Source organism: Chelonia mydas, chromosome 8 (genome assembly GCF_015237465.2).
Source record: "Chelonia mydas isolate rCheMyd1 chromosome 8, rCheMyd1.pri.v2, whole genome shotgun sequence".
NCBI lineage: Eukaryota > Metazoa > Chordata > Testudines > Cheloniidae > Chelonia > Chelonia mydas.
Genome location: NC_057854.1, coordinates 52,280,137 through 52,307,703, shown reverse-complemented (window position 1 = coordinate 52,307,703; position 27,567 = coordinate 52,280,137). Strand labels below are relative to the sequence as shown.

The window sequence follows — 27,567 nt, the reverse complement described above, 5'->3', positions numbered from 1 at the left end:
TCGGTTCTGTAGACAACCAGCTGGGAATGCAGTGAGGCAGGACAAAGAGGCTGAGTGGGCCCAACACAGGATGTACTTATTCAATGCAGTACTGTTGAGAGCTCTGCCTGGAGAACACTGTGGGGCTGGCAAAAAAGGAGACTTTCACCTCTTAAACGCTACTGAGCCATGTGCTACTAGCTGTTTGCAGACGTTTGTAACTGGCCAAATTTGGGTGGATTTTCACAGGGATAGTAAAAGGCAACCCCCTGAACCCAGGGCTCTCTCTTCTCCCATGTTGAGTCCCTACTCCAACACATGAGGACACTAGAACTAATGCAAGCTATGGCTGTGTGGGTGTTTTTGTTTTTAAAGGTTTCAGAGTAACAGCCGTGTCAGTCTGTATTCGCAAAAAGAAAAGGAGGACTTGTGGCACCTTAGAGACTAACCAATTTATTTGAACATAAGCTTTCGTAAGCTACATCCGATGAAGTGAGCTGTAGCTCACGAAAGCTTATGCTCAAATAAATTGGTTAGTCTCTAAGGTGCCACAAGTCCTCCTTTTCTTTTTTAAACATTGTCAAAGCAACCTTGTTGCCAGGCTATAACTGGAGGCTGGGAAACGCACGCCTGCCCTCAACAGGGGACTCCAGGAGCTGCCCTGGCGACGGGGCTTCAAAGGACACTTACACCTCCCCTCAGCCTGAGGGCACGAGGCGCCGGCGGCGGCAGCCCCCCGTCGTACAGGGCCGGGGGACGGACCCGTCGCGTGATGCCCCTACCCCACTCTCGGGGGGGAGGGGGGGAAATGAGCTCTCCTGTGTCACGTGCCAGAGCACTGCCCCTCGCCCCCATTGCCCACTAAAGAACGCTCTCGCCTGTCACGTGACAGCGGAAGCCCCTCCTCGCGGAAACGGCGACAAGGCCACTGGGGCGCAACCCTCCCGTCACGTGACGGCGGAGTGGGCGGGACCCCCGGAGGGGGGAGGGGATTGGGGCTCTCTGGGCTCGCTTCGGTCTTCTCATCTTTTCACACGGGGCGCGGGGTGGGGCGGGAGAGGAAGGCCGGAGCTTGCGCCGCCGCCGCGGCAGGGACTGTGACGCGCCTCCCCCGCCGCGGGCGGCGCTAGTGCAGCTGGCCATGTCCATGGAGGACCCCTTCTTTGTGGTGAAAGGGTGAGTGGGGGAGGGGCAGTGGAGGTGGGGGGCAGGGTAAATAGGGGAGCAGAGTTAATGTTGGGGGTGAGTGGAGGTGGGGGGCAGGGTTAATGAGGGGGGTGAGGGTTACTGGCAGAGGCAGGGTTAAAGTTGAGGGGGTGGGGTGAGGGGAGGTAGGGGGCAGGGTTAAAGTTGAGGGGGTGAGGGTAACTGGCAGAGGCAGAGTTCATGTTGGGTGAGTGGAGGTGTGGGGCAGGGTTAATGTTGAGGGGTGGGGTGAGTGGCGGTAGGGGGCAGGGTTAATGTTGAGGGGTGGGGTGAGTGGCGGTAGGGGGCAGGGTTAATGTTGAGGGGTGGGGTGAGGGTAACTGGCAGAGGCAGGGTTAAAGTTGAGGGGGTGGGGTGAGTGGAGGTGGGGGGGCAGGGTTAATGTTGAGGGGGTGGGGTGGGGTGAGTGGAGGTGGGGGGCAGGGTTAAAGTCGAGGGGGTGAGGGTAACTGGCAGAGGCAGAATTAATGTTGGGTGAGTGGTGGGGGGCAGGGTTAATGTTGAGGGGGTGGGGGTAACTGGCAGAGGTAGGGTTAATGAGGGGGTGATTGGCAGGGAGTGTGTGGGGGGACTAGTGGCAGGTTAGTAGAGAAGATGGGAGCGATCAGTGGAGGTGAATAGGAATGGGGGGGGACAAAGGTTGCAGGACATGTGAGAATCTCTGGGGCAGAGGAATTCCCTTTTTTTTACCCCCCACTCCCATGGAATCTCCCACTACTCAGTCTTTCTATCCAAGGAGAAATGAACTCCTTGCAAGTGCTTCTGGCTCCACCTGCCTCAGGCTCTGCCCCAAGTGTGTATGTGGGATGTGTGATCACATTTCCAGCACCTGATCTGCTGCCATTGAGGTACAATGGACTATGCCATAGTCCACCAGGGGTTGTATGTACTTGAGTAAAATTGCGAATTAAAATAGGAGTAGCTAATGTTTGTGAAAGCTAGTCTACATTTCCCAAATATTTTTTCCAGGAGACAAGTGTTTGTGATGTCTTTTAGTCTAGGCTGAGCAATAGCATATACCAGAAATGTTTAACATAGAGCAAATGTGTGGGGTCTGTCCAGACTAGCCTTTACAAACCTGTTACCTATCTTGAGTTAATAGGCAATCAGTTAAACTTAGGGTGGTAAAAAAAATCTCCTACATACACAAACAATGGTGGCTAGAGAATGAGATGGGGGTGGGTGGAGTATTTGTGGTAAAAAAAAAAAAAATCTCCTACATACACAAACAATGGTGGCTAGAGAATGAGATGGGGGGTGGGTGGAGTATTTTTTCATTGTAGAGTTAACTCAGGTGATCATTATTTGGGTGTGACCACTTGAATTGGCCTCACTCTAGTCAGAGCAGCAAAACTCTACAGTCCTGTGACCCTAGGCAGGCATTTTGAGGGGAAAACAGTTTTACACATTTTGGAACCCAGCCTACTGCTAAGAGAGAGGGGACTGGCTCATGAGTTGCCAGTTCACTGTGGGTGTATAGTATTCTCACAAGCATGGCACTGAAGCGTTTGCATGCATTTATTGTACCTATGGCTGGCCTTGCATAGAGAGAATATTTTGCTTGAGCTGGGTGGAGACAGATGGGTTGGGGGGAAAAATCCAGTGGTTCTCAACCAGGAGTATGCATACCTATGGAGATGCACAGAGGTCTTCCAGGGGTACATCAATTCATTTAGATATTTGCCTAGTTTTACAATAGGCAACATAAAAAGCACTAATAAAATCAGTACAAACTAAAATTTCATATGACTTGTTGATACATCAGTATATACTATACACTGAAACGTAAGTATATTTATATTCCAATTGATTTTTTTATAATTATGATCATGAGAAAGTAAGAGACTTTTTCAGTAATAGTGTGCTGTGACACTTGTATATTTAGGTCTGATTTTTGTAAGCAAATAGTTTTCAAGTGAGGTGAAACCTGAGGTACACAAGACAAATCAGACTCCCAAAAGGAGTACAGTAGTCTGGAAAGGTTGAGAGCCACTGTTCTATCCCAAGGAGACAAGTAGGCAGATGAAAGGAACAGGGTCTTTGAGTTCAGGAGGTGTTAGAGGGATATAATTAATATGATGCTAGTTGAGTAGGGCAGTGGCTCACTGGCTTCATGAATGCTGAGGGCCAAAGATCACAAATTGGGGATAATGTCCAAAAAATTGGAAAGAGGGAGATCAATATTTAGGGGGAGCTGCTGGCATAGGGCAATATTGTCTAAGAGCCATTGATGTGGCATGACTTGTATGTGGTTGCAAAGAGTTTGGGCTTGAGGAGGTTAAACAAGCTGAAAACTTGCACTGGAAAATTTTATCTTAAAGTCTTAACAAGCTGAACAGAGTTCAGGGATGGTTGAGAGATACACAGGGAAGCAGAGGAAAAAGCAGTTGTGAATATGGTAAGAGGTGGGGAGAGGGTAAGAGTTCACCAATGTGGAGCGTGAAAGTGAAACTTGCTTCAAGGATGAAATGGTGTTATGGGGGAGAGAAAACAAAATGCTCTGGGTTGGGAACTGGGCTATGTCCAGGCAAACTTTACAGAGTCTGTCTAGGAGCGTGGAGACTTTCTCCTGCTGTGTGGAAGGAGGAGATATAGCTTCTCGCATGCTGTCCCCTCAGATGACACTAATTCTGTTTTTGTCCTCTTCAAATTTAACTCTGAGGATAACTTAGCTCATCATCTTTAACTAGATTTTTCCTTTATGTGTAACTCTTCTCATCTATGAACATCCAACCTTACTTGAAATTTCCACTTGTTGGTACTTTCCAAATATGTTTGGGTACAAAATAAAGAAACCCAAACTTCCATTAATAAAGTTTACTTATAACTGAGGGAAGCAAACAAGTTGTACTGTATCCTTAGTCAAAGCTACTGTATTTAGTGCCCAAAATATGCTAGGCCATTTGATAGGTGACAAATAAGGGGAGGAGGAGAAGGGATGTGCCTCTTACGCAGGGGTGGGCAAACTTTTTGGCCTGAGAGCCACATGCGGGTATGGCAATTGTATGGTGGGCCATGAATGCTCACAAAATTGGGGGTGGGAGTCAGGGCTCCAGCTAGGGGTGCGGGCTCTGGGGTGGGGCCAGGGATGAGGGGTTGGGTTGCAGGCTGGGGCTGGAGCAAAGGGGTTCAGAGTATGGGAGGGGGCTCCAGGCTGGGGGATGGGGCGTGGGAGGAGGTCAGGGTCCAGGCTCCGGGCAGTGCTTACCTCAATCAGCTATGCGGAGGCGCGGTGCTGATGACTCTGCAGTTCTAGGCCAATGGGAGCTGCAGACTTGGTGCTTGGGGTGGGGGCAGTGTGCGGATACCCCTGGCTGTCCCTATATATAGGAGCCAGAGGGGGAACATGTCGCTGCTTCTGGGAGCCGCACAGAGCCCCTGCACGCATGGAAAGGGGCGGGAGCTTGAGGGCCGGATTAAAAGGTCTGACAAGGAGGACATGGCCCGCAGGTCGTAGTTTGCCCACCCCTGCTCTTATGACTGGTCATGCCTGTCATGTGCTGACTTCCCATTAATTTGAATGGATATTCCACAGGAATAAGGCTAGCAGTATTTGCTGGTAGATATTTGCTACTTATTAAGTGATAGTCACAGTGCCATCAGCAAAGCGTGCATTTCCACAATATAAGTTGAATGCACTTTTCCACAGAGCTTGTGGCAACAGCAAAGGCAGTTCAGTTTAGTAAACTAGCATATCTGAATGGTAATATTAAAATCACCAGGGCCACACTGAATACAATCCATGTAAAATCTCTAGGGGGAAAATTGCTGCAATTCTTATTGCCTTTGTTGTGAGGTGAAATTATTGTAGTAGGGGAGAGCATACATATGCACTTGATACTAGTGTTACCTAGGCACTTCTCGGTCCTGGAATGAAAGATGCAATAGAAATGCAAAATGTAGGCTGGTTCCTCCAACCAGAGAAGAGTATAGCCAATGTAACTACTAGGGCAATGCGTGAAGATTCTGTTGTATGGCAGCAATTGTCTGAAGGCTTGGGTCCCTTCAATAATTGGGATGGCTGTGACAGAATTTCATAATGTGGTCATTTCTACCACTATGGGAGGAGATGAGATGTTGACTGTTTCACATCCACTGTATGTGAAGAATCTTTCATTTTCAAAAGAAGGGAGGTTTGGAGGAAGAAGTTCTGGGGATTATTGATGCAGGCAGGTTTACAGTGAAAATTAGTGACAACAGCTCCCTGCTCAGGGTTTGTCTACATGGAGAAAAGACTGGCATAACTAATAGATTAGTCAATTTCCCCATTTGGACAAGCCTTTAGTCTTGACCAGAGAATACATGCTAATCATCCTTTACCTTCTCCTCTTCTCAATTGCAGGGAGGTACAAAAAGCGGTGAACACAGCTCAGGGGCTGTTCCAGAGATGGACGGAGCTCCTGCAAGATCCCTCCACAGCTACAAGAGAAGAAATTGACTGGACCACCAATGAGCTCAGGAATAACCTACGGAGCATTGAGTGGGACCTGGAAGACTTGGATGAAACTATTAATATCCTTTCTATAGGGCTGCTTCAGTCCTTTGGATAAATCAGATATGGACCTACATAATAGCTAGCCAAGAGATCATTATGGCTCTTGAGTAGTTCAGTCTCAAATATGCATCACACTTGATATAAATTTCTCATTGGAGTTACTATTTGCATTAGACTTCACTATGTACAGTTTAGTTTAGACAACCAAGTCAGTTATATCCCAACTTTACTCAAATTTCAAATAATAACTTAAAGTACTTTCAGGGAAAAGTGTTCTTTATGTTTTCCTCCCCAGTAAGATGCAGTTTAAAATTAAATGTTCTGTTTGCTAAAGCCCCTTCTGTTGGATACATTTATTTCATGCAATCAAGCTTATATTAGATTAGCATCCTCCCAAAATCATCATTCTCCTTCATTTTAAGTTCAAACTTCTGAAAGTGCTACACAGTACGGATCAGAGAACCCAAATATTCAAGAGGGAGACTCTATATGCTGATATGTGTCTTGTAGAATGCATTCTGACCACACTTTTTTCTTTTACGTGGTTGTGATAGGAACAGTCTATCTAGTACTTCACTAATCAAAGTTTTGGAAAGGTCCAGTTACACTTATGAATTGTAGCAGTTGGGGAGCCCTTTCCAGGCAGCCAGGATATCTAGATCTTCATAAATGCTGAATACCAGTTAAATTATTTCCTTGACTTATTTACGCATTGTTGAAGCAAATCCTCGGAAATTCAACCTTGACGCAACAGAGCTGGGTGTAAGAAAAGCCTTCATCACAAGCACACGGCAGGTAGTCAGGGTAAGGAGTTTGGCTGCTTATTGTTTGTGGAGGGGATTTTCAGTGATAGTGTGTAAAAGCCCATGGCCACTTCAAAGTACTGGAGATTAGTTTCCAGTGTCAGTCTAATATCAAACTGTTACCTGACTTCTCACTACCCTCATTTTCAGTATAATCCCTCTGATAAGGATTCCCAAGCTGTGGTCTGTGAAGCACTTGCTTGCAGTCTGCAAAGAGCTGGTTGGATTGTACTACTGGCTCTCCTCACTTCCAGCTGCTTCTACAAGTGTCCAGTTTCCTCTTTCAATGAACAATCTGGAGCCTATAGAAGCATCTAGAAATGAAGAATCAGCATAACTGCCTCTACTACAGTAAGAGGCAGAGAGGAAATGAGTCTAGCTTTGAATGCTGTTTTAATTGTGCTGTGCATAGTTGAAGTGCAAACTTTCAAAGATTCAAATCAAAATCAACTTTCACTGAACTGTTCAAAAGGCAAGTCATGCTATTTACATGCCAGACATCAATTTCCTACCCTCAACTGTTCTGGTATTACAGCTGTTAAAGGTTACTAGGGTTTAGTTTATTATGTGTGTGCGGGGGGGGGTTCACTAATGGCTTAGTTCTTGCTTGGATTTTAAAAAGCTTACTTTTGGGCAGATGCACATCTGGAAAATTTTGACCTAAAATCACTTTCAGAAAGCTTTAAATACAGTAACTCCTCACTTAATGTTGTAGTTATATTCCTGAAAAATGCTACTTTAAGTGAAATGATGTTAAGTGAATCCAATTTCCCTATAAGAATTAATGTAAATAGTGGGGGTTGGGTTCCAGGGAAATTTTTTTTGCCAGACAAAAGACTATATTTTTGTGTGTGTATATATGCATACACACACAGTATAAGTTTTAAACAAATAAATAAATACTGTACACAGCAATGATGATTGTGAAGCTTGGTTGAGGTGGTGAAGTCAGAGTGTGGGATATTTCCCAGGGAATGCCTTACTGCTAAATGATGAACTAGCACTCGGCTGAGCCCTCAAGGGTTAACATGTTGTTAATGTAGCCTCACACTGTACAAGGCAGCATGAATGGAGGGAGGGGAGACAGCATGGCGGGGAGACACGCACCCTGTGTGTGAGAGAGAGGAGACATGCGGACCCCACTCTAAGTACACTGCCTGTTTAAGTAGATAGATCAGCAAGTTGAGACAGCAGCTGCTGTTAGCGAGCTCCCTCAGTCCTGAATCCTGTCTTGTGTCCCCCCAGCTCTGTGGAGATGGGGTACAGGAGCAGAGGCAAGGGGGACACCCTGACATTAGCACACACACCTCTTACACAGCATGCAGGAGGCTCTGGGGAGTAGCTCCAAGGCAGAGGGCAGGAGCAGCACATGGCAGTGGAGGGAGGGACAGCTGAACTGCCTGGCAATTGATAGCCTGCTGGGCGGCTGCTGCACAGGGAACTTAGGGGAGCTGATGTGGGGGCTGCGGGTCCACCCTGGTTCCAAGCCCCCACCAGCTAGCACCAATGGGCTGCTCTTTCTGCAAGCAGTGGACAAAACAGGCAGCTGCCAAACAACGACATTATAAGGGAGCATTGCACAACTTTAAACGAGCATGTTCTCTAACTGATCAGCAACGTAACAACGTTAACCGGGATGACATTAAGTGAGGAGTTACTGTAACTGAAAAAGTTAGAATGGAAATGCAGTCTTAACTATAATGGGAGCAGCAGTGACTACTATAAGTATGGAGAAAAGGTCAGCTGGGTTGAGTTGGGCCTGAATGAGTAGGGTAGATTCATATGTGGTTGGGAGTGATTTTAACAACCACAAGGTAATTGAAGGAGAGGGGAAACTTCAGTGTTTGAGAGAGTATTAACATCTGATAAGTAAATGCTTGTTAAATTCTCTCAATTGGATTTAAGATTTTTTCCCCATTAGTTAATATTTTAATGCAAATCTTAATTTCTGCTGGTTCTGACAAGAGTCTTAGTTGATATTCATAGCAAGCCACCAAACTATGTTCTTACTGGGAACTGAGTTCTTATCCTATTTGCAGTATTGTTATCTAGCTACAATTCTTCCTGAAGTAAAAGCCTGCTTTCTAGGGAACTAATCCTGAAACTGCCTGACAAAGGTAATGGATCCATGCTTATGTGGCTGCCTTTATGTAGTCTGTTTTTTTTTATCTTGAGTAAATCAGGTAAATTCACACTGTCCCCTCTTGTCCAGGCTGAAGTCTGACTAATGTGAAAATAACCCAGCTCAAGAATACCTCTAAACATAAATCACTAGCATGGTCTTATTTTTGAGCAATGCTTTTTATTTTTAATTCTTAGGCATTTTAATTTACATAGTTGACTCTAAAGCTTTAGTTAGCATTTCTAACAGATTTACTAGAATGCTCCCTTGTGAAAAGTAATTCTTTGGGGAGTCCCAGTATATTTGGGATATCTTATGTGGCTTTTATCAGTCACTGTCTGGAGCAAGAATGCACTGGGTATTCTGGTGATATCAGACATTTGTGCCAGCCTTGAGATTATCATCCACTTTAGTTATCATATTTGGCCACTACTTCACTTTTATATATTCATGGTAGTACGGGATCTCACTTTCAGTATAGACTGTTCTGAATGTAACTTCTAAGACTTCAAAGTAATCTGCTATCAAAGTGGCTTTCATCTAAGGAGCTCAAAGTGCTCATTGGTTAAAGAAGACTTCCATGCACTTGTATAGTGACTTAAGAAAGAATGATACCCATTTTATAGAGGAGAAATTCACACACAGAAAGTGGCTTGTCCAAAGTGGCAAGTCCTTCATGGGGTGGGGGGGAAATGCCCGAGACCTAACTTCAAACAGCTAGAACACAGTCCTTCATGCACACCACTTAAGAGAGAATATTTTTTTCAATCAGCTACACAAATCAAGCATTGTTACAGCAGTGGAGAATGGGGAGGAGCAAAACCAGTAGTAAATCACTAACATTTTCAAAATATTTTGCCAGAAGGGTTTCTAGGATTCATTAACATTTTCCTTAGCATTAGGGCAACTGTTAATTATAATATTAGTCTTCCTGGATTTTTAAAAGCACATGCCTGTAAGTAAAGGGCTTTTTGGTCCTCCATAAAACTTGCTATGTATGTTTAATTATGCCAATTTGCTAAAATAATGGCTATCATTTAAAATTTGATCATATACCGTTTTCTTGAATAAACAGGAAATGAAGGATCAGATGTCAAACTCATCTGTGCAGGCACTGGCTGAAAGAAAAAACAGGAAGGTGAGAACCAATAGCAGACTGTTGGCTGAAGTGGACACAAGAATCCTTCGAGATGGTTGATAACTCCTTGTAGTTCAAGTATAGTAGCTGCTGACTTAAGCTACATGTTAGATGAAAGTACACTGACTTGCGAAGGGGCTCGTGTACCTTAAGGTAGAGTACATTGGTATTAAACAAAATAAACGCCTGTTTAAACACCTTACTGCCAGCATGCATCTTGTTATCCTGTTTCCATCAGAAGTTTTGTTTACAAAAAACAAAAAAAACCTAATCTTTCTTAAACTGGAAAAGCGTGCATTTTGCTGGCCTGTGATCTTTTTGTGGCTAGTAACCAGTGAGAACACTTATTCTTGCAGGCACAGTTTGCTCTGGTTACTTTCCAAACCTTTCACACAAGGTAGTGAGTTACTGCTCAGTGGTTTTTGCCTCAAACTGCTTATACTCCATCCAGTCTTGCATTGCTCCTAGGAGGGAGGAGAATATCCCCATTTCTCAGAGGAGGAATCTGAGGCTGGAGAGGTTGTGACTTCTTTTTTTTTAATTCCTCCGTCACCCCGCCATGCCCCATGGTGAGTTTCTGATCTAGGACTGTAATTCTAGCATTCATGGCTTCTAATCCTATGTTTAGCAATATCTATTTGACTATGTTAACATAGCAAAGCCTCATTATAGTAAGAGTCAGGAACGGTTTGAGGTAAAGGATGTGGTTATCAACTTTTACCTCCCCCTCCCGGCTCAGGTTACAGGTTCTCAGGTATCCCATCCCCAGTGAAACTCCCCTGCCACATTCCCAGGTCAACATTCCCCCCTCCCTGCTGTGTCACATCGTCTGGGCTTGTAATGTAAGTAGACATGACTTACACTAGCAGGAGAGAGTTACAAGTAATTGCAGAGTGACCTCCGGAGCTGCCTCTACTGAAGTGTCTGCATGCATCCATCACTTAATACAGTAGATACATTTCTGACTTTTCAGTAGATTCATCAGTGTCAAATGAATCAAATTTCCAAACAGGCTGGTGAGGAGAAGGCAGGCCTGATCCTTGATTATTATATGGTTAATGCAACTTCTTAGTCAACATTTAAAGTAGAGTCATGACTCACTTATGTCCTCCCTTAAAGCTTTATTTAGACTTCTCCTTGCTTCATTTCCCTACTTCCCCTGTATCTGGATGTTGCCAGGAGTAATAATGCAGCTGAGATAGAACAGCATGACCCAATGCTAGCATTGATAACGCCTGAAGGAAGCTACTGGATTCTGCAGTTTATTTTTGGAGTTCCTTTCTTCCCCCAACCCCTTTTCAGTCTAAAGGAAGTTATGACAGCAGTGACCAGTAGCAAGTCATTGCTGAGACATTAGTGTCATGCTGTGAGTGAGTTCTGAATGCTGCCTTTTTAGAAAAAGTTCTTTGACAATCTGGACTATAGGTATAAGGTTGCAAGTTCACTTAACTCTCATACCCTGTTAAATAACACAAGGATTGCCACCCCTGGACCAGGAAGTCCTAGCCAAAACTAATTTCTTAGTCTAATTTCATTGCTGGAAAGAACCAGCAATGTACTCAACGTTTTTGGGGACAGTGTTTATTCCTTGTTGGCTTACTGCTTGTCTTCTGTTTTTCCCCCTCCCTGACCTTCTGTTCCATGCTCACACTTTATCTGCCACCTGTTAACCTTCTTTCAGGGCCTGGTCCTCTTCTCTCTCCTCACCAAGTGGGTCCAGCTGTTCTTACTGCACTGTTCTTCATATTTGTTCCTTCTCTTCAGCTGCCCAATTGCAGCAGTCACAGAACCTTCTGACCAACATTCCATCCATTCTCCTGTTAAAGAGCCAGCAACTACAGCTGGAATATAGATGGAAGGAAAGTGACCTGCTGTATATACTCTGAGTTGGGTAACATGGGGTACTACTTTAATCTTCTTTCGTGCTTCCACTTGGAACTTGGTTTTAGGGGTGAGGTGACATGACCATATATTGGAGTGTCTTACTGATTAAATTCTCCTGTGTGTATGTATACAGGCACTGTTGGGAGAAAGTGGAGGTCAGAGTTGGAGCTCTGGATCAGATAAATATGGCGGTTTGGATCGTGAGCTGCAGTTAGCCAATTCACACTTCATTGAGGAGCAGCAGGCTCAGCAGCAGGTATAGTATTTCCTGCATATAGTGCATGTGGATCCCTTGCTAACAGGCGTGTAAGGAGATGGTGGTACTGGCAGGAATAGCCAAAAGTCTTCAAACATCCAGCATACATTGAGCCATCTTCTGTGCTCAATACAATGAGGGCCCATTTGTTTTCAATATTGTTTGCCTACGTACCTGTTGTAGGTACCTAAATATTGACTGTTGTGCTTAAGGTGGTTTTGGTGTGTAAATTTTGAGACACAAACCTTAAAGTTTAGGGCTTGGATGTATAGGTCTGGGTAGAAGACAACTAAAAGGTATAGCACATCTGGAAGCTGCCACATGCTGATGAAATCCTTTGTGAAGCATAGAACCATAAGGGGATGGGGAGAATACCTGATTCTGCCAGATTCCTCCATTCCAGTTCAAAAAATGACTCTGCTTTTACACATATCTTGAATAAAGGTTCGTTTAGGGCTGATGCAATAAATACTCCCCTTGATATTGCTGCATGGACTTTTCTTCATCTCTCAAAGAAGAAACATGCATTTATTCCATCCCTAACTGGACCCTTCACTGTAAAATCCGTGCACCAAATTATAATGCTGACTTGTATTAAATAGATTGTCGGGCTCAACGGGTAGTGATCAATGGCTCCATGTCTAGTTGGCAGCCGGTGTCAAGTGGAGTGCCCCAGGGGTCGGTCCTGGGGCCGGTTTTGTTCAATATCTTCATAAATGATCTGGAGGATGGTGTGGATTGCACTCTCAGCAAATTTGCGGATGATACTAAACTGGGAGGAGTGGTAGATACGCTGGAGGGGAGGGATAGGATACAGAAGGACCTAGACAAATTGGAGGATTGGGCCAAAAGAAATCTGATGAGGTTCAATAAGGATAAGTGCAGGGTCCTGCACTTAGGATGGAAGAATCCAATGCACCGCTACAGACTAGGGACCGAATGGCTAGGCAGCAGTTCTGCGGAAACTGTGACAGTGGACGAAAAGCTGGATATGAGTCAGCAGTGTGCCCTTGTTGCCAAGGCGGCCAATGGCATTTTGGGATGTATAAGTAGGGGCATAGCGAGCAGATCGAGGGACGTGATCGTTCCCCTCTATTCGACACTGGTGAGGCCTCATCTGGAGTACTGTGTCCAGTTTTGGGCCCCACACTAAAAGAAGGATGTGGATAAATTGGAGAGAGTCCAGCGAAGGGCAACAAAAATGATTAGGGGTCTAGAGCACATGACTTATGAGGAGAGGCTGAGGGAGCTGGGATTGTTTAGTCTGCAGAAGAGAAGAATGAGGGGGGATTTGATAGCTGCTTTCAGCTACCTGAAAGGGGGTTCCAAAGAGGATGGCTCTAGACTGTTCTCAATGGTAGCAGATGACAGAACGAGGAGTAATGGTCTCAAGTTGCAATGGGGGAGGTTTAGATTGGATATTAGGAAAAACTTTTTCACTAAGAGGGTGGTGAAACACTGGAATGCGTTACCTAGGGAGGTGGTAGAATCTCCTTCCTTAGAGGTTTTTAAGGTCAGGCTTGACAAAGCCCTGGCTGGGATGATTTAACTGGGAATTGGTCCTGCTTCGAGCAGGGGGTTGGACTGGATGGCCTTCTGGGGTCCCTTCCAACCCTGATATTCTATGATTCTATGATCTGTAATAAACTCGGATCTTAGCCTCTCTTTCCTTTTGATGTCTGCTTGTAGCTTCTGTTGCACTAAGACTTTTTGTGGGGGGAAGAGAAGATGGATTTTCCATTTTCCCCTAAAGACAGCTTGGCTTAGACTCATTCTGATCACCTGTAGGAAGAAGACTTGAGATCAGAGATCCTCCACTGAGACTGACTATAGATGCTGAGAATTCACACACAGGCATGGACAATTTCAGCTTTTCCCATAAGAGCAGGTGCCACTGAACTGAAATGTTCTTTGAGTTAGTGAGGCCCCACCCCCTTCAGTATTTGTACTATGTTCATCACCTTATCTGATCGCTGTGATTTAGTGTATTAAAGATTAGGACTAGAACCTTGAATTAGCTGAGGAGCCAGTGTGGGATTCAAACCACTAGTATTATAGGCTCTGCCTGCTTAAGATAGTCTAATCAAGATGGATGTAACAGTGTACAACATCTCTAAGGTGATGTAATGGTTACAGCTAAGTAAAATAAAATAAGCTAGCTCTATGGACTAATGTCTACTTCTTTGTGCTTTTGACAGTACATTTGATTTAACAGAAAATCAATCATTAGCACTGCTAGAAACCATTGTAGGGTAGCTTACTTTGACTGCTGCAAGCTCATTTGGAGAATTGTCTGGACAGTGCTCAAGTTTATATGTTGTTGTCCACCCAAGCATAGGTTCTTAGAAGAAATAAAGTGAGATATTGGTAACATTCTCCACAAAGTATCTCCTAACAAACAAACTTTTCAGCTCTTTAAGTGATTGAATAATCCCAACCTTGTAAAGGGCAGCTGATAGCTAGATCCTTAGAGTGTATTTGTGCAGCAAAGGCAAATGGTATAGTCTCACTCAACAACTGTTTCTTTAGTGGATTCAAAGCAGAGCTGGCAATTCCTTAGGAAAAATTAGTTTAGGACAGGGTGCTGGTAAATGCTGGCTTAAGTGTCCAGGAAGTTCAGCAACCATAGAGCAAATTTTTTCATACTGGGGATACATCCATTCAAAACAGGAATATCCACAACATCAAAGTTGGTCTGCTGCTACAGAATGCTGCATGACTTAATGGACCTGGACTGGTAGTCTGCAGCTCCATGCTTCTGATTGCTCAGTGCTTCAAGCCTGCCACTCTGCATTCTTGTCATTTTCATATCATCTAATGTTTTCAGCTTGTCATTTCTGTTTTCAATATTACATAGCTTCCTTGAGAAAATACCAAATCAAAATGTATATAGACATTCCAGTGTTCAGTAGCATAATTACATTATTAATCACAACAATTTAACTTATTTGTAAAGCCCTAAATCTGCCTTAAGTAACCACACCTTGAATATGTAAGTTTTTAAAATAGAAAATGCCTTAAACTGGAACTAACTAATGTTTTAGTAATGTAAAACACACCTTTGGTAAATACCTTGTCATCCCTGATTCAGTCATATCCGATCATTTTAGTGGCTAGTTTTGTACTTATGCGAACTCTTAGCTGTGCTGACTCTGCAATGTGATCTGGATTCTGTTCCATCATATTCATCATCCAAATTGCAACTAAGTTCCGGTCTCTTCCACCCATTAAAGGTAATGGGATTGCACAAATATCACATCAGGCCTGCAGTAGCTTACAGAACTGTTCTACTGGTGATATGCAAGATGGCAAGAACCCATCTTGATTCTAAGCCCGCATTGAATTTGCAAGGCTGATAGGGAACAATTCCATTTTACTTGTCAAGTGAACACTTGATAAGAAGTTACTGGGACAAATGCAGAACCCCATCATGCTGCTTTGACAGTAATTCTTCAAGGTTGACCAACACTAAGTATTCCTCTGAATTACAGGACTAGTCACTAGAAGTTCAAGCCTATTTCTAAACTCTACTTGTCCAAATTGGCAAGGCAGCAGGCATGTGTCAGAGCATTGGGCTCTGAACCAGTTGCAACTGTGTGTTGGATTTTAATTGCTTGTTTCCCTTCTCTCTGGCACCAGTTGATCGTGGAGCAGCAGGATGAGCAATTGGAGCTGGTCTCTGGCAGCATTGGGGTGCTGAAGAACATGTCCCAACGCATTGGTGGGGAGCTGGAGGAACAAGCAGTGTGAGTGCTGAGAAACAACCCCAAGCTGTAGGAGTTCTCAGGAATAAGACATGGGGAAGGGCTGGTGAGAACACTAAAATGTAACTGATGGTGTTCCTGTGACGAGAAAGGACAAGAGCTGTATATCATTAGCTGACTGTGGCTTTGGAATGATCTTGCCAGCCCAGTTAGTGACACAGAGGAGATCCCAAATTCTTGACAGTGATGAAACAGCTCCAGACAGGTTTTAGTAACTTTCTTACATTATTTAAAACCAAAATGGAAGGCTACTTAACAGTCATTCCAAATCACATTCCCTCATGATACATAATTTACATTAAGCGCTACACGTAAGCGACAGAGCTTTTAACAATGTGACATTTTGGACTTTAAATGGTTTTAAGCCTAAACATGTTTTGCTAATTTTGGATCAAATGTTTATCAGCTACTGCTCACCTTGCAGAGATCACCAGAGCCAGCTTATATACTGACTTCACACATCAGGGAAAGCACTTAGAAAACTAGTCCAAATGAGTTCTCATTTACCACCAGAGTAAAACTGCTGGTTGAGCAAATTTTTCCTTTGACACTATCAAATAAGATCCTAAAATGTGTTTTTGTACTTTGCCTGGGGATTGGGTTATTTTTTGTAGGCGTGTGACAGTCTTGTGTGTGCGTGTAGTGAAGTCCTTGAGATACCTCACTAACTAATCAGTACACTGGATAAGTTACTTAGGTTGTTTACCTGACACAGCTCCCCTCTTCTTTGTCCCCAGGATGTTGGATGACTTCTCTCATGAGTTAGACAACACTCAGTCACGGCTCGATAATGTTATGAAGAAGCTTGCAAAAGTGTCCCACATGACCAGTGGTAGGTGGCAGAAAATGGGATCTGACTTCTAAACCAGGGAATGAAAGCTACATTAGTCTGAGGTCTGGAATGTGCTGTATTATCTCCTGGAGCTGGGACTAGTGTCTAGTAGTTTCTCAAATAGTATGGTTTTTGAGAGTATGGCAAGACAGGAAGCAGTTCAGTGTATAAATAAACAGGGAAAGATACTCTTATGCTACTTGAGTGTAGAGCCTGGCAATTTATAGTTCATGCTGGGACTCTCCTTTTTTTAGCCTGTTCATCAGCCTTTTTTCACCTGCAGATTTTTTTTCTATTTATGCAACCTGCGTGGTGAGAGAATGTACCTTGGGACTGCAATTGTAAGAGCTTTTGCATCATTCCACTTTCAGTTTTACTGTAGGTTCCTGCAAGCTTGGAGGATGCTTAAGCATGAAGCAAGCTAGAGAACTTCAGTTAAACCCCACGTGAGCAGGTGACTTTTCCTTGCTGTAAAGTCCAAGCAGTACTGCCCACAATGTACTCCTAGTGTGGAGTTTGGCTTTATGGAGTTTTTTTTGTGAATGAAACAAAACCCAGTTTTATCTTCACTCCAGGCTTGGAAACCACACCCAGCCACAAGAATGCTAGTGTCTGCCACCACCCAAAGGCTGTGCATAGTAAAACTCAAAGGTGCCAAAGCAAATAGCTTAATTCTGGAGTGTGTGAGAGGAGGGAGAGATTATTGAAGATTTCTAGTATTTTATTGGATTGGTTGCCAAAAAACACCTCAAATCTACCAATGTCACCTCAGCACTCATCTGTGTCTTGAATGCCTGAAGCCAGTGGTGAGCTCATGCATCCAGCTGGTGAGATTCTCACCTGAGAACTGAAAGACTTCAGGTTAGTTTCTCTAAAATGCAACAGGAAATGAATAAGAAATACTCTAAATTAATCATATTGTGGAATTCATGCTCCAGCTCTTTCCCTGTGCCTCAATGTTTAGAATAAAGACTCCAAGAACAAACTTAGTTTAACTCTTAGCTTTACACTGTAACAGTGTCAGATGAAAAGCTCCTTGCCAGCAGTAGGAGGAAAGATGGTGTCTGGGCAGGTGTAACCTCCAAGGGGGGAAAAAGAAGAAAAAAAAAAAAAAAAAAAAAAGCACTACTTGAACCCTGAGAGGGGGTCCCAGAGCTGACAGGATGCCAAGGGTAATAAAAACAGGAAGTATGATTGATTGTGTAGGCTGCCTTCTAACTTCCAGGAAGTGTCACTCCCCAGAGTTGTTTTCATTTATGAACACCGTGTGTGCGCTTTGTAATAGTCTACCTAAATGTATTATCTTCTCTTTCATGGTTGGTTCATGTATCTCTGGAAGCAGTAGGTATATTCCATGAGTCAGATAGAAGAAAGGTACTGTTAGTGTCAGTTGCCCAGTTATCTGACTGCTACATTGGGGATCCATTGAACACCAACACCTGGTAACCTTGCAGAATCGATGTTCTGTGGGTCACTGTCCACAGGCAGTAAGCATCACAGAATCACATGGTGGGAAGTGCTTTCTGCCATATACAAACTGCATCTGAAATCAAACTGTTGGATTAATGCAGCATTTGGGTTAGTCCTGCTGGTGAATATTTAGCAGTACAGACAGCTGGCAAACAACTCACCCCAGACACTGGTTTAATGATCAGAAAATAAACTTCAATTTCCTTCAATTGTTAAAGACTGACATTTTTAGAAAAGATGGCTTGTGACGGAGTTTCTATTAGTACCTGCATCCTAAACGAAGGATCCAGCGCTGGCAAAGTTGGGGCCTGTGGGTCTCCATTAATGCAGCTTTGCTAACTGTAACAATAATGGAAGTTATGGTGTGAGCATGGTTAGATGAGTGATACAAACAGCTCTGTCTACAGCTTCCACCATTGCTACCACTTGTGGAACTGCACTAGTGGTGAAGTATGGGCCTAGCTTTGCCAATGCAGATATAGCCTGCGGGGAGCACCAACAGGGAGGTGACCATCTTTCCTTCATCCTTTAAAAGTGCATTGCATAACACAGACTTCTTTCCAGGGCTTTGACAAATTCTGCTTCTAAAACTCCACCCTTCTCCCTCCATTAAGCTGCAGCTCTAGTGTCAAACTGTGTGGTCACCATCCAGATCCCCTCAGGATCTTGCTGAAGCCCCCAACAAAGAAGGAAGTTAGGACCAGATGTTTTTAAGGCCAGGGGGTAGGTGAAAACAGAGAAACCAAGGTAGTCTTGACACCTTTTAAAGGAGATTTAACTTCTTTCTACGGAGTGTTACTTTAAAGGTTAGTCTCACCTTCCTACTGGTAGCCATTCTCTTGCTGAAATTTCCAGCGTCCAAAAAGCCCTTAGGTGGTGGTGAGGGGAGCTCTTGTGCAAAATCTTCAAGAAGCAATGCAGGGCATAACGTGTGTATATGGTGCAAAGTGATCAAAGGGTGGGAGCTGTGCTGAACAACGTATGGCTGGTGCACCTTCACTTCCAGTTGTAATACTGCTGAGACGACATCTGGCTCTTGGGATTCTCCTAATGAGAGTCTGGGTGAATTGTTCCATATGTAGATCTAGTTTAAAGGGCTTCCATCAAACTTTCCTTTCTTTCTGGCTTAAATTAGGTCCTCAGTAGTGCAACGGAGGAAGCTTTCTTCCTCTTCCCCTCCCCATGGAAGTAGAAAACTAATGTTTCCGTTTTCTTCCAGATCGACGGCAGTGGTGTGCAATCATCATTCTCTTTGTTATCTTACTGGTGGTGCTTATCCTGTTTTTTGTGCTGTGATGGACTAACCTCCCTTGGACTCGTTCCCCCCGCCTCAAAAAAAAAAAAATGGGGAAATGAAACTTAGTTACTGTTTCCCTCCACTCTGTGATTCCTGTCATGAAAACTTACATCTGGACCTTACTGTTCTCTTCTGTGGACTAACACTTATGGCATGACTCTTGCAACTACTTCGTCCGATTCTAAGCCTCATCAACTTGCCTGAGGGGAAAATGGAGGATGGATGTGATCCCAAATTCTTCTGTACCTGGGACATACTGCTGTGTGGACAACAGGCCTGCTTCTCCCTCACCGTCCCATGTGGAGTGGCCTAGAAGGGAAAAGGCAATTCAGAAGGAGTTTACCACTGTTAATATTTCCATCCATTACAGGTGTGAACCATATGAAGCCTGGAAACATCCGAAGCTGCCACATATTCCCCTTTCCCTTGTTAAATGCCCCTCTTGTCAGATTTAGACATAGAATAATAGTTCCTTGGGACAGTATTTCATTGACTGCTGGAAGCTGATCACCAGCCAACAGTGCAGCACTTCCAAGCGAATAAAAGTTGGTCACTAGGAAGGAAAGGCGGCAGCGGAGGAGTAGTGTTGATGTCAATAAATGCATTACTTTATACTCTGGCTATCTTCACTCCAGTGCAAAGCTATAGAAGACAGATGGGTGGAGATAAAGATTGCTTTTAAGGGTGCAGACACATTCTGCTTTTGAAAATACTAAGTGTTAGGAGAAGCAAGGTCTTGGATCCTGTGGGATTAATAGAAGAGGAGATATGGCTCATAACTGCTGACATGAAATCTAATGTGGACTTGAGTCTGTACCTAACAAGTGGGGACTGTTGCAGACAGGCTACTGGCACTGTGCTCGACTGGTCTCCTAACAGCGTATTGATTTGACTCTACACAGTTAAGTAAGTAGCTGGAACATGTTAGAAAGAATCATGAGCAAAGCAGACTTCCAGGACATCTCAGCAGAATCTTACATACTGTCTATTTGTGAACCTTGAAAAGACTGAGCTGCCCTGCCTGAGGCAGCTGCTGTTAACTGCGGCGCTTTAACTTCTTTTACTGCAAGCCAAAAGCTGACTGACAGACTTTAGGCTGAGGGTGAACTTTTTCTAAAACTCTTTAAATCTTGATTATACAAGCCTCAAGCCCGCTGAGTGATGTGCAACTGAATGACTGCCTCCGTGTAACTGCTGTTACTGTTTGGCAAGTGATTTGTCAACTTTTAAAACACAATATTTTGATAAATAAACTTCAAAGATATTTAATATTAATGATATGGGCCATATTCTCTCCTTGGATATGTCACAGCCGTTGACTAATTAATTTATACATGCACAGGGTAGAATATGGCCCAGAGCGTGTACCCTAAATGCTTACTAACGCACCTAAAAATAGGGGGAGTCTTAATTTTTCCTGAGCCAGTATTTTTTAGAAATGTTAAGCACCTGTTGGGACAAGCAAAAAGCCAGAAAATGCAAAGTTAAGGGAGAGACTCCAGGTCATTATTATTTCCCCAACCCTTATGCTGCCTTTGAATTGCCTGGCACTCCAGTTTTGTTTCACAAGATTGTTATTTAACCTACTTTTGTCACAGTGAATTGGAAATTAGGTTTAACGAGTCACTGTTTTATTTAAAAGTGTTGCTAAAAGCTATCAGTACCAAAACTTGGTCTAGAAGGGCTTAACCTGGCAACATAGGTGTGGGGACAAATAAATCCAAATAACTATACTGCAAAACTAATCAAAGAAAAATTGGAAAGGGGAGGAGGGGGACTTCTTAAATTGCTGCTCCTGCCCTTCTGACTCTGATTAATTTAGAAAAGTTTAATGCAACCAGGCTTTTCTTTCAAAAAGAATTGCCCTTGTCAAGGCCAAAAATTGGGAGTTAATTAGTGCCCATACACAGCAAATCTTGATAGCTAAAACTGCATGCTGCTCAAATATAAGCCCATTCAGTGGGTTCCTTCCTCAGGATACCCTTGAAAGTGAGATTTCAGTTTTAATGAGCTATTTCTTTGTTAAACACAGAAGTAGACTTTAATCCTAACTAAACTTGCTGTTGCATGGCAATATTCTGGCTCTCAGACTAAATTACAATAACCCACCTATGTCAAGAAAATTGAATTTGTATACAGAATACTTAAGTTGTAACGTGGAAAGTAAGCATGTACTATATGCCTTCTAACTCCTGCAGGATTAGGGATAACTGCCCCTAACTTTTGGATGACAGGCTTTCACCCTTCAATGGGACATGCGTTTGCTTAATGTGCCCTTTATCTCTATTTTGGGGAGCATTTACCAAACAGGCCTTCTATATTTTAAAAAAAAATCTTGCAGATCACCTTTAACTGGGGATTTGTCTATACTAGCAAGTTAATACAAATTAAGGTAGATTGCAAATTTAAAGCACAATAGCTGTTTCTGAGTAACTCCATGGGTCAACCCTTATTCTGGAACAAGAATGCCTTGTTGCTGTTTAGCTTAACCCACTTGGAAACTAGACAAGCCCTGAAACATTCCTTGATTTAATTTGTCAGAAATAAGTTAAATTTATCGGTGTGTTAAATACATGCTTTGCTTCCTTTAGGATCTGTTATACTCTTGCTGTGCATATTGGAAGCTAAGTAGACTTTATCCATTATAATCGCACTTGCATTTAATATTTCTTCCAGAGTAACTTTTCAGTTGGAGATCCAGGAAGCTAACTACGTAACTCCCATTAGGTTTAATAGGAATCTGTGTGGACCTGACCCTGTATCTTTCCATACTTGGCATTTCAGTGTTGCTGTTACAAAGGGGATTTGGGTATGTGCACCCATTGCTGCTGTGTCTTGTCACTGGAGAATATACTAACCTGTTTGTCTTATATTTGGAACAGCATCCTGTGAAATGACTAACTTTAGACACATCAGAAAACTTGAGCCTAGATAGAAAAACCAGAGGAGACATTTTCAGTAGGGGAAGGAAGACTTTCCACTTCTAATTCTGTTTAACTTCCTGACACTGTAATTTCAGTATAGGGCTCAGTGCTAGTTGTTCATTGTAGAATGTGGGAAAAGAGAGATCTTTTCACTGGTAGTTGCGCACACTGTTCCCCACTTAAATTACAGTATGCTCTGTTGTGTGTTCTCCAAGAATTCTTAATTAAATGAGTTGTACAGAACTGCTCCTACACTTAAAGAAATTTTAGACTATAACATGTTACCAGAAGCCTATTAAACTGCTGTGCTTAAGTATGTCTGTCTAGATGGTGCTGCTAATTAGCAAATTCAGTGTCTTTAGTCCTATTCTTCTTGTAAATCTGCTTGCTCCTTTTGCCTTTTCATTTAATTGTCATAAATAATGGACTGTGGGTTAAATGATGGGTTTTTTGATAATCCTTTGTTAGAAGTGTAAATATATATATATAGAGGGAGAGAGAGAGAGTCTGCTATAACATGACATTTGAAAGTTCAGACTGCCTCTAAAGCTTGGAGAAGCTAGAGACTGCATCTGCAAACATATTCCAGACTGGTGCACTGTACGCAGCATTAATCAAAATGCAGCACCTTTTGAACTCTGAGAAAGATCCCTGTACAGAATCTGGACCAAATTACCAGTGTGATGTTTTCATCTTGGTGTGTCAAGACTGGGCAGTTAGAACATTTATAGGGGCCACACAGAGCTGTAATGAAGAGGCTGCCGGTAGCTGTCTGTAGAGTTTGACGTCTTAATGCTGTAGTGGAGCTAGGTGGCCTCTGAGGAAGCTTTTTGACCATCCCTTATGGTTGAGCACTGTGAAAGATTTGTTTATACTTGAGCACTGTGGAATTGAAAATAGCTAGCTGTGGCTTATTTTCATACTGCAAAAGCTGCTGTTCTTCCTGTTAAAACTGTCGGTTGTGTTGTAATTGACTGTCTAGTTCCTCTTTGAGGAAAGTTCATCTCCAATTTTATATTTGGGACAGACACATTTCATTGTGTTGTGCTCACATTGTAAGAGAGGTGGCTACTGTGCTCTGAGTCTTACTCTTCACACTTGGATTTCCATTCTGCAATCTGAGCAGGGAGTTCTTATGCTTGGTTGAATTGTGGTGGCTCTTTGGTGTTAGCTGGTGACGATTTGGGAAACCACGCACATGGTAGTCCTTGCTAAGTATCACCATATTGTAACCTTGTAAACACTGTCAAGGGAGATGTGGTCAGTCACTGCTGTAACTGAAATCTGTTCTTCTGCTATTTTCCTTTCTTCAGGTTAGTGGCAGGCTACCAAAAATTTTATTTTAGTAATGCTGTTTATAAGGGGAGCCACTTACTGCATTCTCTTATGGGCAGGGGAGGATAGACTGTACTTCCCGTGACCCTACTAGCCCCTCCTGTCCCTCCCTCCATACAGGTTTTTAAAGGAACTACTCGATCATCTGAGACCCAGTAGCCCATGAGTGCAATGAGTTAAATGCAGATTTGTACTCTGCTATATGCATCCCAGACTAAGTGGACTCGGGAGGTGTATAGTACAGTACTTGCACTGTACAAATGGGAATTGTGTAGAAGCCCGGTGAGCAGTGTTGCAGTTGGTTGGTAATGAGATGGTGGATGAGTTTCCCTTTCCCTATTTTCCCTCCTCCATGACCATACTTCAGTTCCATGTAAGCTTGTTCCAAGGTGGCTTCTGCCTTGTCATTCATTATTGAGAGAGCAGTCTCACATGTGCTAAGAGAACCACAGTCCACTGACTGTCCAGCAGCATTAGATGTTTGTTATTATTTAAATGTTAACTTTCATTAAAATCTCTGTTTGCAGACATGCTTTGAGAACTGCTGCCTTAATGCACTAGTTTACTGTGGTGGGGTTGCAGCTTATTTTATACAGAGGATAACAGCATGGTGGCGGGGCCTGTTGCAGCGTACAGCCCCATAACTTTAAAGGAACTCTGCTCATCTTTATTTCAGGATTAGCAGATCTTCCATGTTTACTATAGAAAGATCTTTGCACAAAGCTGAAACTTTAACTTCACCCTGCGGGTTAAAAAAGTGGTAGTGAGGTGGCTTAAACTGTCTCTCACTACAGTTCAGGTTTCAAGCATGTCTCGCTAACAGTTTCCAGCAAAAAGCGGGAAGGCAAGGCTTGATTTTTCTGATGTAAAGGCAAAAAATGATTGGGGGTAGGGGGCCCTTTGTAGCTGTCTTTCTGATTCACTCCAAAGGAGCAATACAAGAGCACAGATACTACTCCGTTGGTGAAGAAACCCTAGTCTAGGCACAGGGGGTGATGGATTATTTCAGCCCTAGAAATAGTTTTGCTAAAAGTGTCAATTTGGATTGAAGACTGTTGTAACTCAAAGGCTTCTACCACAACTCTGCTAGGCCTTGTGCCAAATTAAGGCGTATAGTAAAACATTGATTCAGCTCCTACGTTCTTGTGTGTGTTAACTAGGAATAGACTGATGGAGGCTTGACTACGGCAGTCAAGGGCCTATTGCTATCCCCAGAAGAGTCTTTGAGCCAAAGTATTTGAGTGACTTCAAAATATTGATAGACAAACCACCTGTCATGTAGAGGAGGTTGAAATTACTATCCGCTTTCTCTTTCCCCTCCAGTAGGAGGCAAAACCTAACCTATCCCTCATCCCCATGATTACCCTGGAATCATGGTACAGTAAAAGCCCTACAGCATAGAGTAGGCAGGCCTGGCAAGTACATTTCAGGGGGGGCAGGTATACCAATCATGATGCTGCAGGACCAAATGTTTGGATTATTCCACAGCACTATGGAAAAACTCAGAGCTTCATATCCATCTTCTTGTCAACTTTTCCTCCCTTGGTATTCACCCCTTTTTGTCAACTGTTGAGAATAGGCCACTTCCACCTTAATTGAAGTAGCGCATTAGCACTGACTGACCCCCCCCCCCCTCACTTGGTAAGGCAACTCCCATCTTTTCATGTGCTGTGTATTTATACCTGCCTACTGTATTTTCCACTCTCTGCATCTGATGAAGTGGGTTTTAGCCCACAAAAGCTTATGCCCAAATCAATGTGTTAGTTTCTAAGGTGCCACAAGGATTCCTCATTGTTTTTGCTGATACAGACTAATACGGCTGCCACTCTGAAACTCATCTCCCACAGTGCAAGTCCACCCCTCTAACATGCTTGGTGGACTAAGAGTTGGGAATCCCTTCTTACTGCTTCATGCCCCCTCCCAGGCTCAGATACAGCTGGTGCAGCGCAGTACACATGACAGCAAACAGTCAGCTGCCCAGCCATTGCTTGTTTTTTCTAACAGTCATTCATCCAAACCACTGTTCCATTGTTTCAGTATTTAAATGCAGCAGGGACCTCTAACAGTGCTGTCCTGTGCTAATGCTGCAACATGAAGCCGCTGCTTGTTCCATTTGGATGCACTGGCTGCTCTCCATGGTGATGCTCATAAGGACAGTGCACCTGGGGGGATTTTGTAAAAAGCTCTGACTTACCACAATGCAGAAGTAACTTTCCTTTACTCTTTCCCTCTTCCTGTCCTCAGCGTGGCCGCGAACGTTGCAGTAATCGATTACCCACCCTCTGCTGCTATTCCATTGAGCGTTTTAGATGACAGTAGAACGGCTACTCTGATCTGGGAGCAACACAGGGATGAGTGGAAAACACAGCTATGGAATATTTGCCTGGTGTTGAAGTGATTGTGTTGTGAACTCAGGTGTGTTGACTGTTGCTATGGGTTTCTGCACCAGAAAATCCTGACTCAAGTTCCCAGTAGCCACCCATGAGATATGGAGCAAAGGGACAGTTAGGTGACGGAAGGGGAGATAAGGGTTTGGCTACGCAAAAACCGGAATCTGTTTTAGGGTGAAGTTATGAACTGATCTTCAATGGGGAGTGAATTTGGTGGTTAATTATGTAGAAAAGTTATTTAAATAGATACAATCAGGGAAAAAGCAGTTTTCCCCTTATGTTCTAGAAGCTAGTTGCCGCTAAGGAACATAAGGGTCAAGACTCAAGGGGACTGCAGTGGAGTGGGAGGCAAAGCTAGGCCTGGAAAACTTACAGTTGTCTCTTCTGGTGATTCTTTACCCAGGTGTCTACATGTTTTAGCACTCATGAGCCACATGCTGTGTTGCTGCAACACAGGAAAGCAGCTGGTCTGTGCCTGGGTGGGAGATCCTGCTGTCTGTTTCCCCTGAAATATTCGGTGAGGATCGACAGCAGTTCATTCCTGTGGAGTACAATGTGATTAAACCATGGCAACTGTTCCCACGAAACAAAATGTGATAAGTCACAGCTTAGTAGGAGCTGTGGGAGAGTAAGTACTCTGGGCAATAGTGTAAAGCCTGTGAGAAACATTTTAAATAAAGAGCTGCAGTAGCCATGTAAGGAAACGGTGTTACTCTGAAATATCAACAACTGTTTACTTCTGCTGTTGGAATCATGTTACGGTTGTGCAAAGAATCTTCATCCTTCTACAGTATTAAAGTGGAGATTCACTGAACACCTGTCTCATCTATTTTTTCCCCCATCGGTTTGGGTGAATGGTTTGGCAGTGTAGGCCACCCCACAAACCAACCCCAAAGGGGAAATGATTGGCAAGCACACACAGCATTGTTGGTATATTACCTTGCCCCGTGTAGAGCACAGGAGTTGCTTTCATCTGTGCCCTTTCTGGGTAAGGGGTATTGAAATCCCTGACTGTAATTGACACAGCCTGCAATGATGAAAAGTTTAAGAAGCCAACACCACCCCTGTGATTCACAGTAGATGGAGAAGTCGCTGAGCACAGACATTGAAGTAGATGAACACCAGCCCTAGGATGTGTGCCCTCATACTGAGAGCTTTCCACAAGACAGCCTTTCTGATCTTCACTAGTTTTCACCACAAGCCTTACTTCACAAAAGCTAGACACCTGAAAACAGTGCATCTATTTTACCAATCACAGTAATCCCTCTCAATGGCAGCTAAGCAGCCCCAATAAGCAATTAGACAAAGCTGAGCCTATACTGGCATGGCCAGCTGAGTCAGCCAGGGAGGTCCTGCTAATGGATGCAAGATCAGGTGCCTCAGCCATGTTCTTATTAGTGAGTGGCCATGAATTAAGCAGCAGGAGCCAAAGAGCAGGGGCACTGCTTGCCCTTTCCCTGTGCTGCTGCCAAACCACAGGGACAGAAACCAAGGGTGGGTCTACACTGCACTAAAAACACCCCCAGCTGGTCTGTGGCAGCTGGCCCAGGCTCAGACTGCAGGGCTATAAAATTGCAATGTACACATCTGGGCTGGAGTCAAGGTTCTGGGACCTTCCCCAGAGCCCAGGTTCCAGCCTGAGTCAGCTGACATGGTCAGCTGTGGGTGTTTT

The 27,567-nt window shown here is 43.7% G+C and overlaps 1 protein-coding gene across 4 annotated transcripts; it reads left to right on the top strand.

The window, feature by feature from the left end:
- Positions 1–933: 933 nt before the first annotated feature.
- STX6 (syntaxin 6) lies at positions 934–26,709 on the top strand. Of its 4 annotated transcripts, none has more exons than XR_005226489.2 (9): positions 990–1,155; positions 5,528–5,697; positions 6,390–6,484; positions 9,681–9,743; positions 11,761–11,883; positions 15,523–15,629; positions 16,385–16,479; positions 17,055–17,340; positions 19,169–26,709. XR_005226489.2 is itself a non-coding variant. In XM_037906751.2 (8 exons), exons 1-8 carry the CDS (start codon positions 1,121–1,123, stop codon positions 19,243–19,245), a joined length of 765 nt encoding a protein of 254 aa, XP_037762679.1. In that variant the 5' UTR covers positions 934–1,120; the 3' UTR covers positions 19,246–26,709. The 4 variants fall into 4 exon arrangements, 2 of the variants coding, with proteins under 2 accessions (XP_037762679.1, XP_043408949.1); XR_006292740.1 differs by lacking the exon at positions 990–1,155 and adding an exon at positions 1,875–2,033; XM_037906751.2 differs by lacking the exon at positions 17,055–17,340 and having other exon boundaries at positions 934–1,155.
- Positions 26,710–27,567: the final 858 nt, after the last annotated feature.

Coding starts and splice junctions, on each gene's coding strand:
- STX6 (XM_043553014.1), top strand. CDS start 1,927: ATGAACTCCTTGCAAGTGCTTCTGGCTCCACCTGCCTCAGGCTCTGCC. Junction 2,034..5,527: donor CCTGATCTGCTGCCATTGAG/GTACAATGGACT, acceptor TCTCAATTGCAG/GGAGGTACAAAAAGCGGTGA. Junction 6,485..9,680: donor GCACACGGCAGGTAGTCAGG/GTAAGGAGTTTG, acceptor TTGAATAAACAG/GAAATGAAGGATCAGATGTC.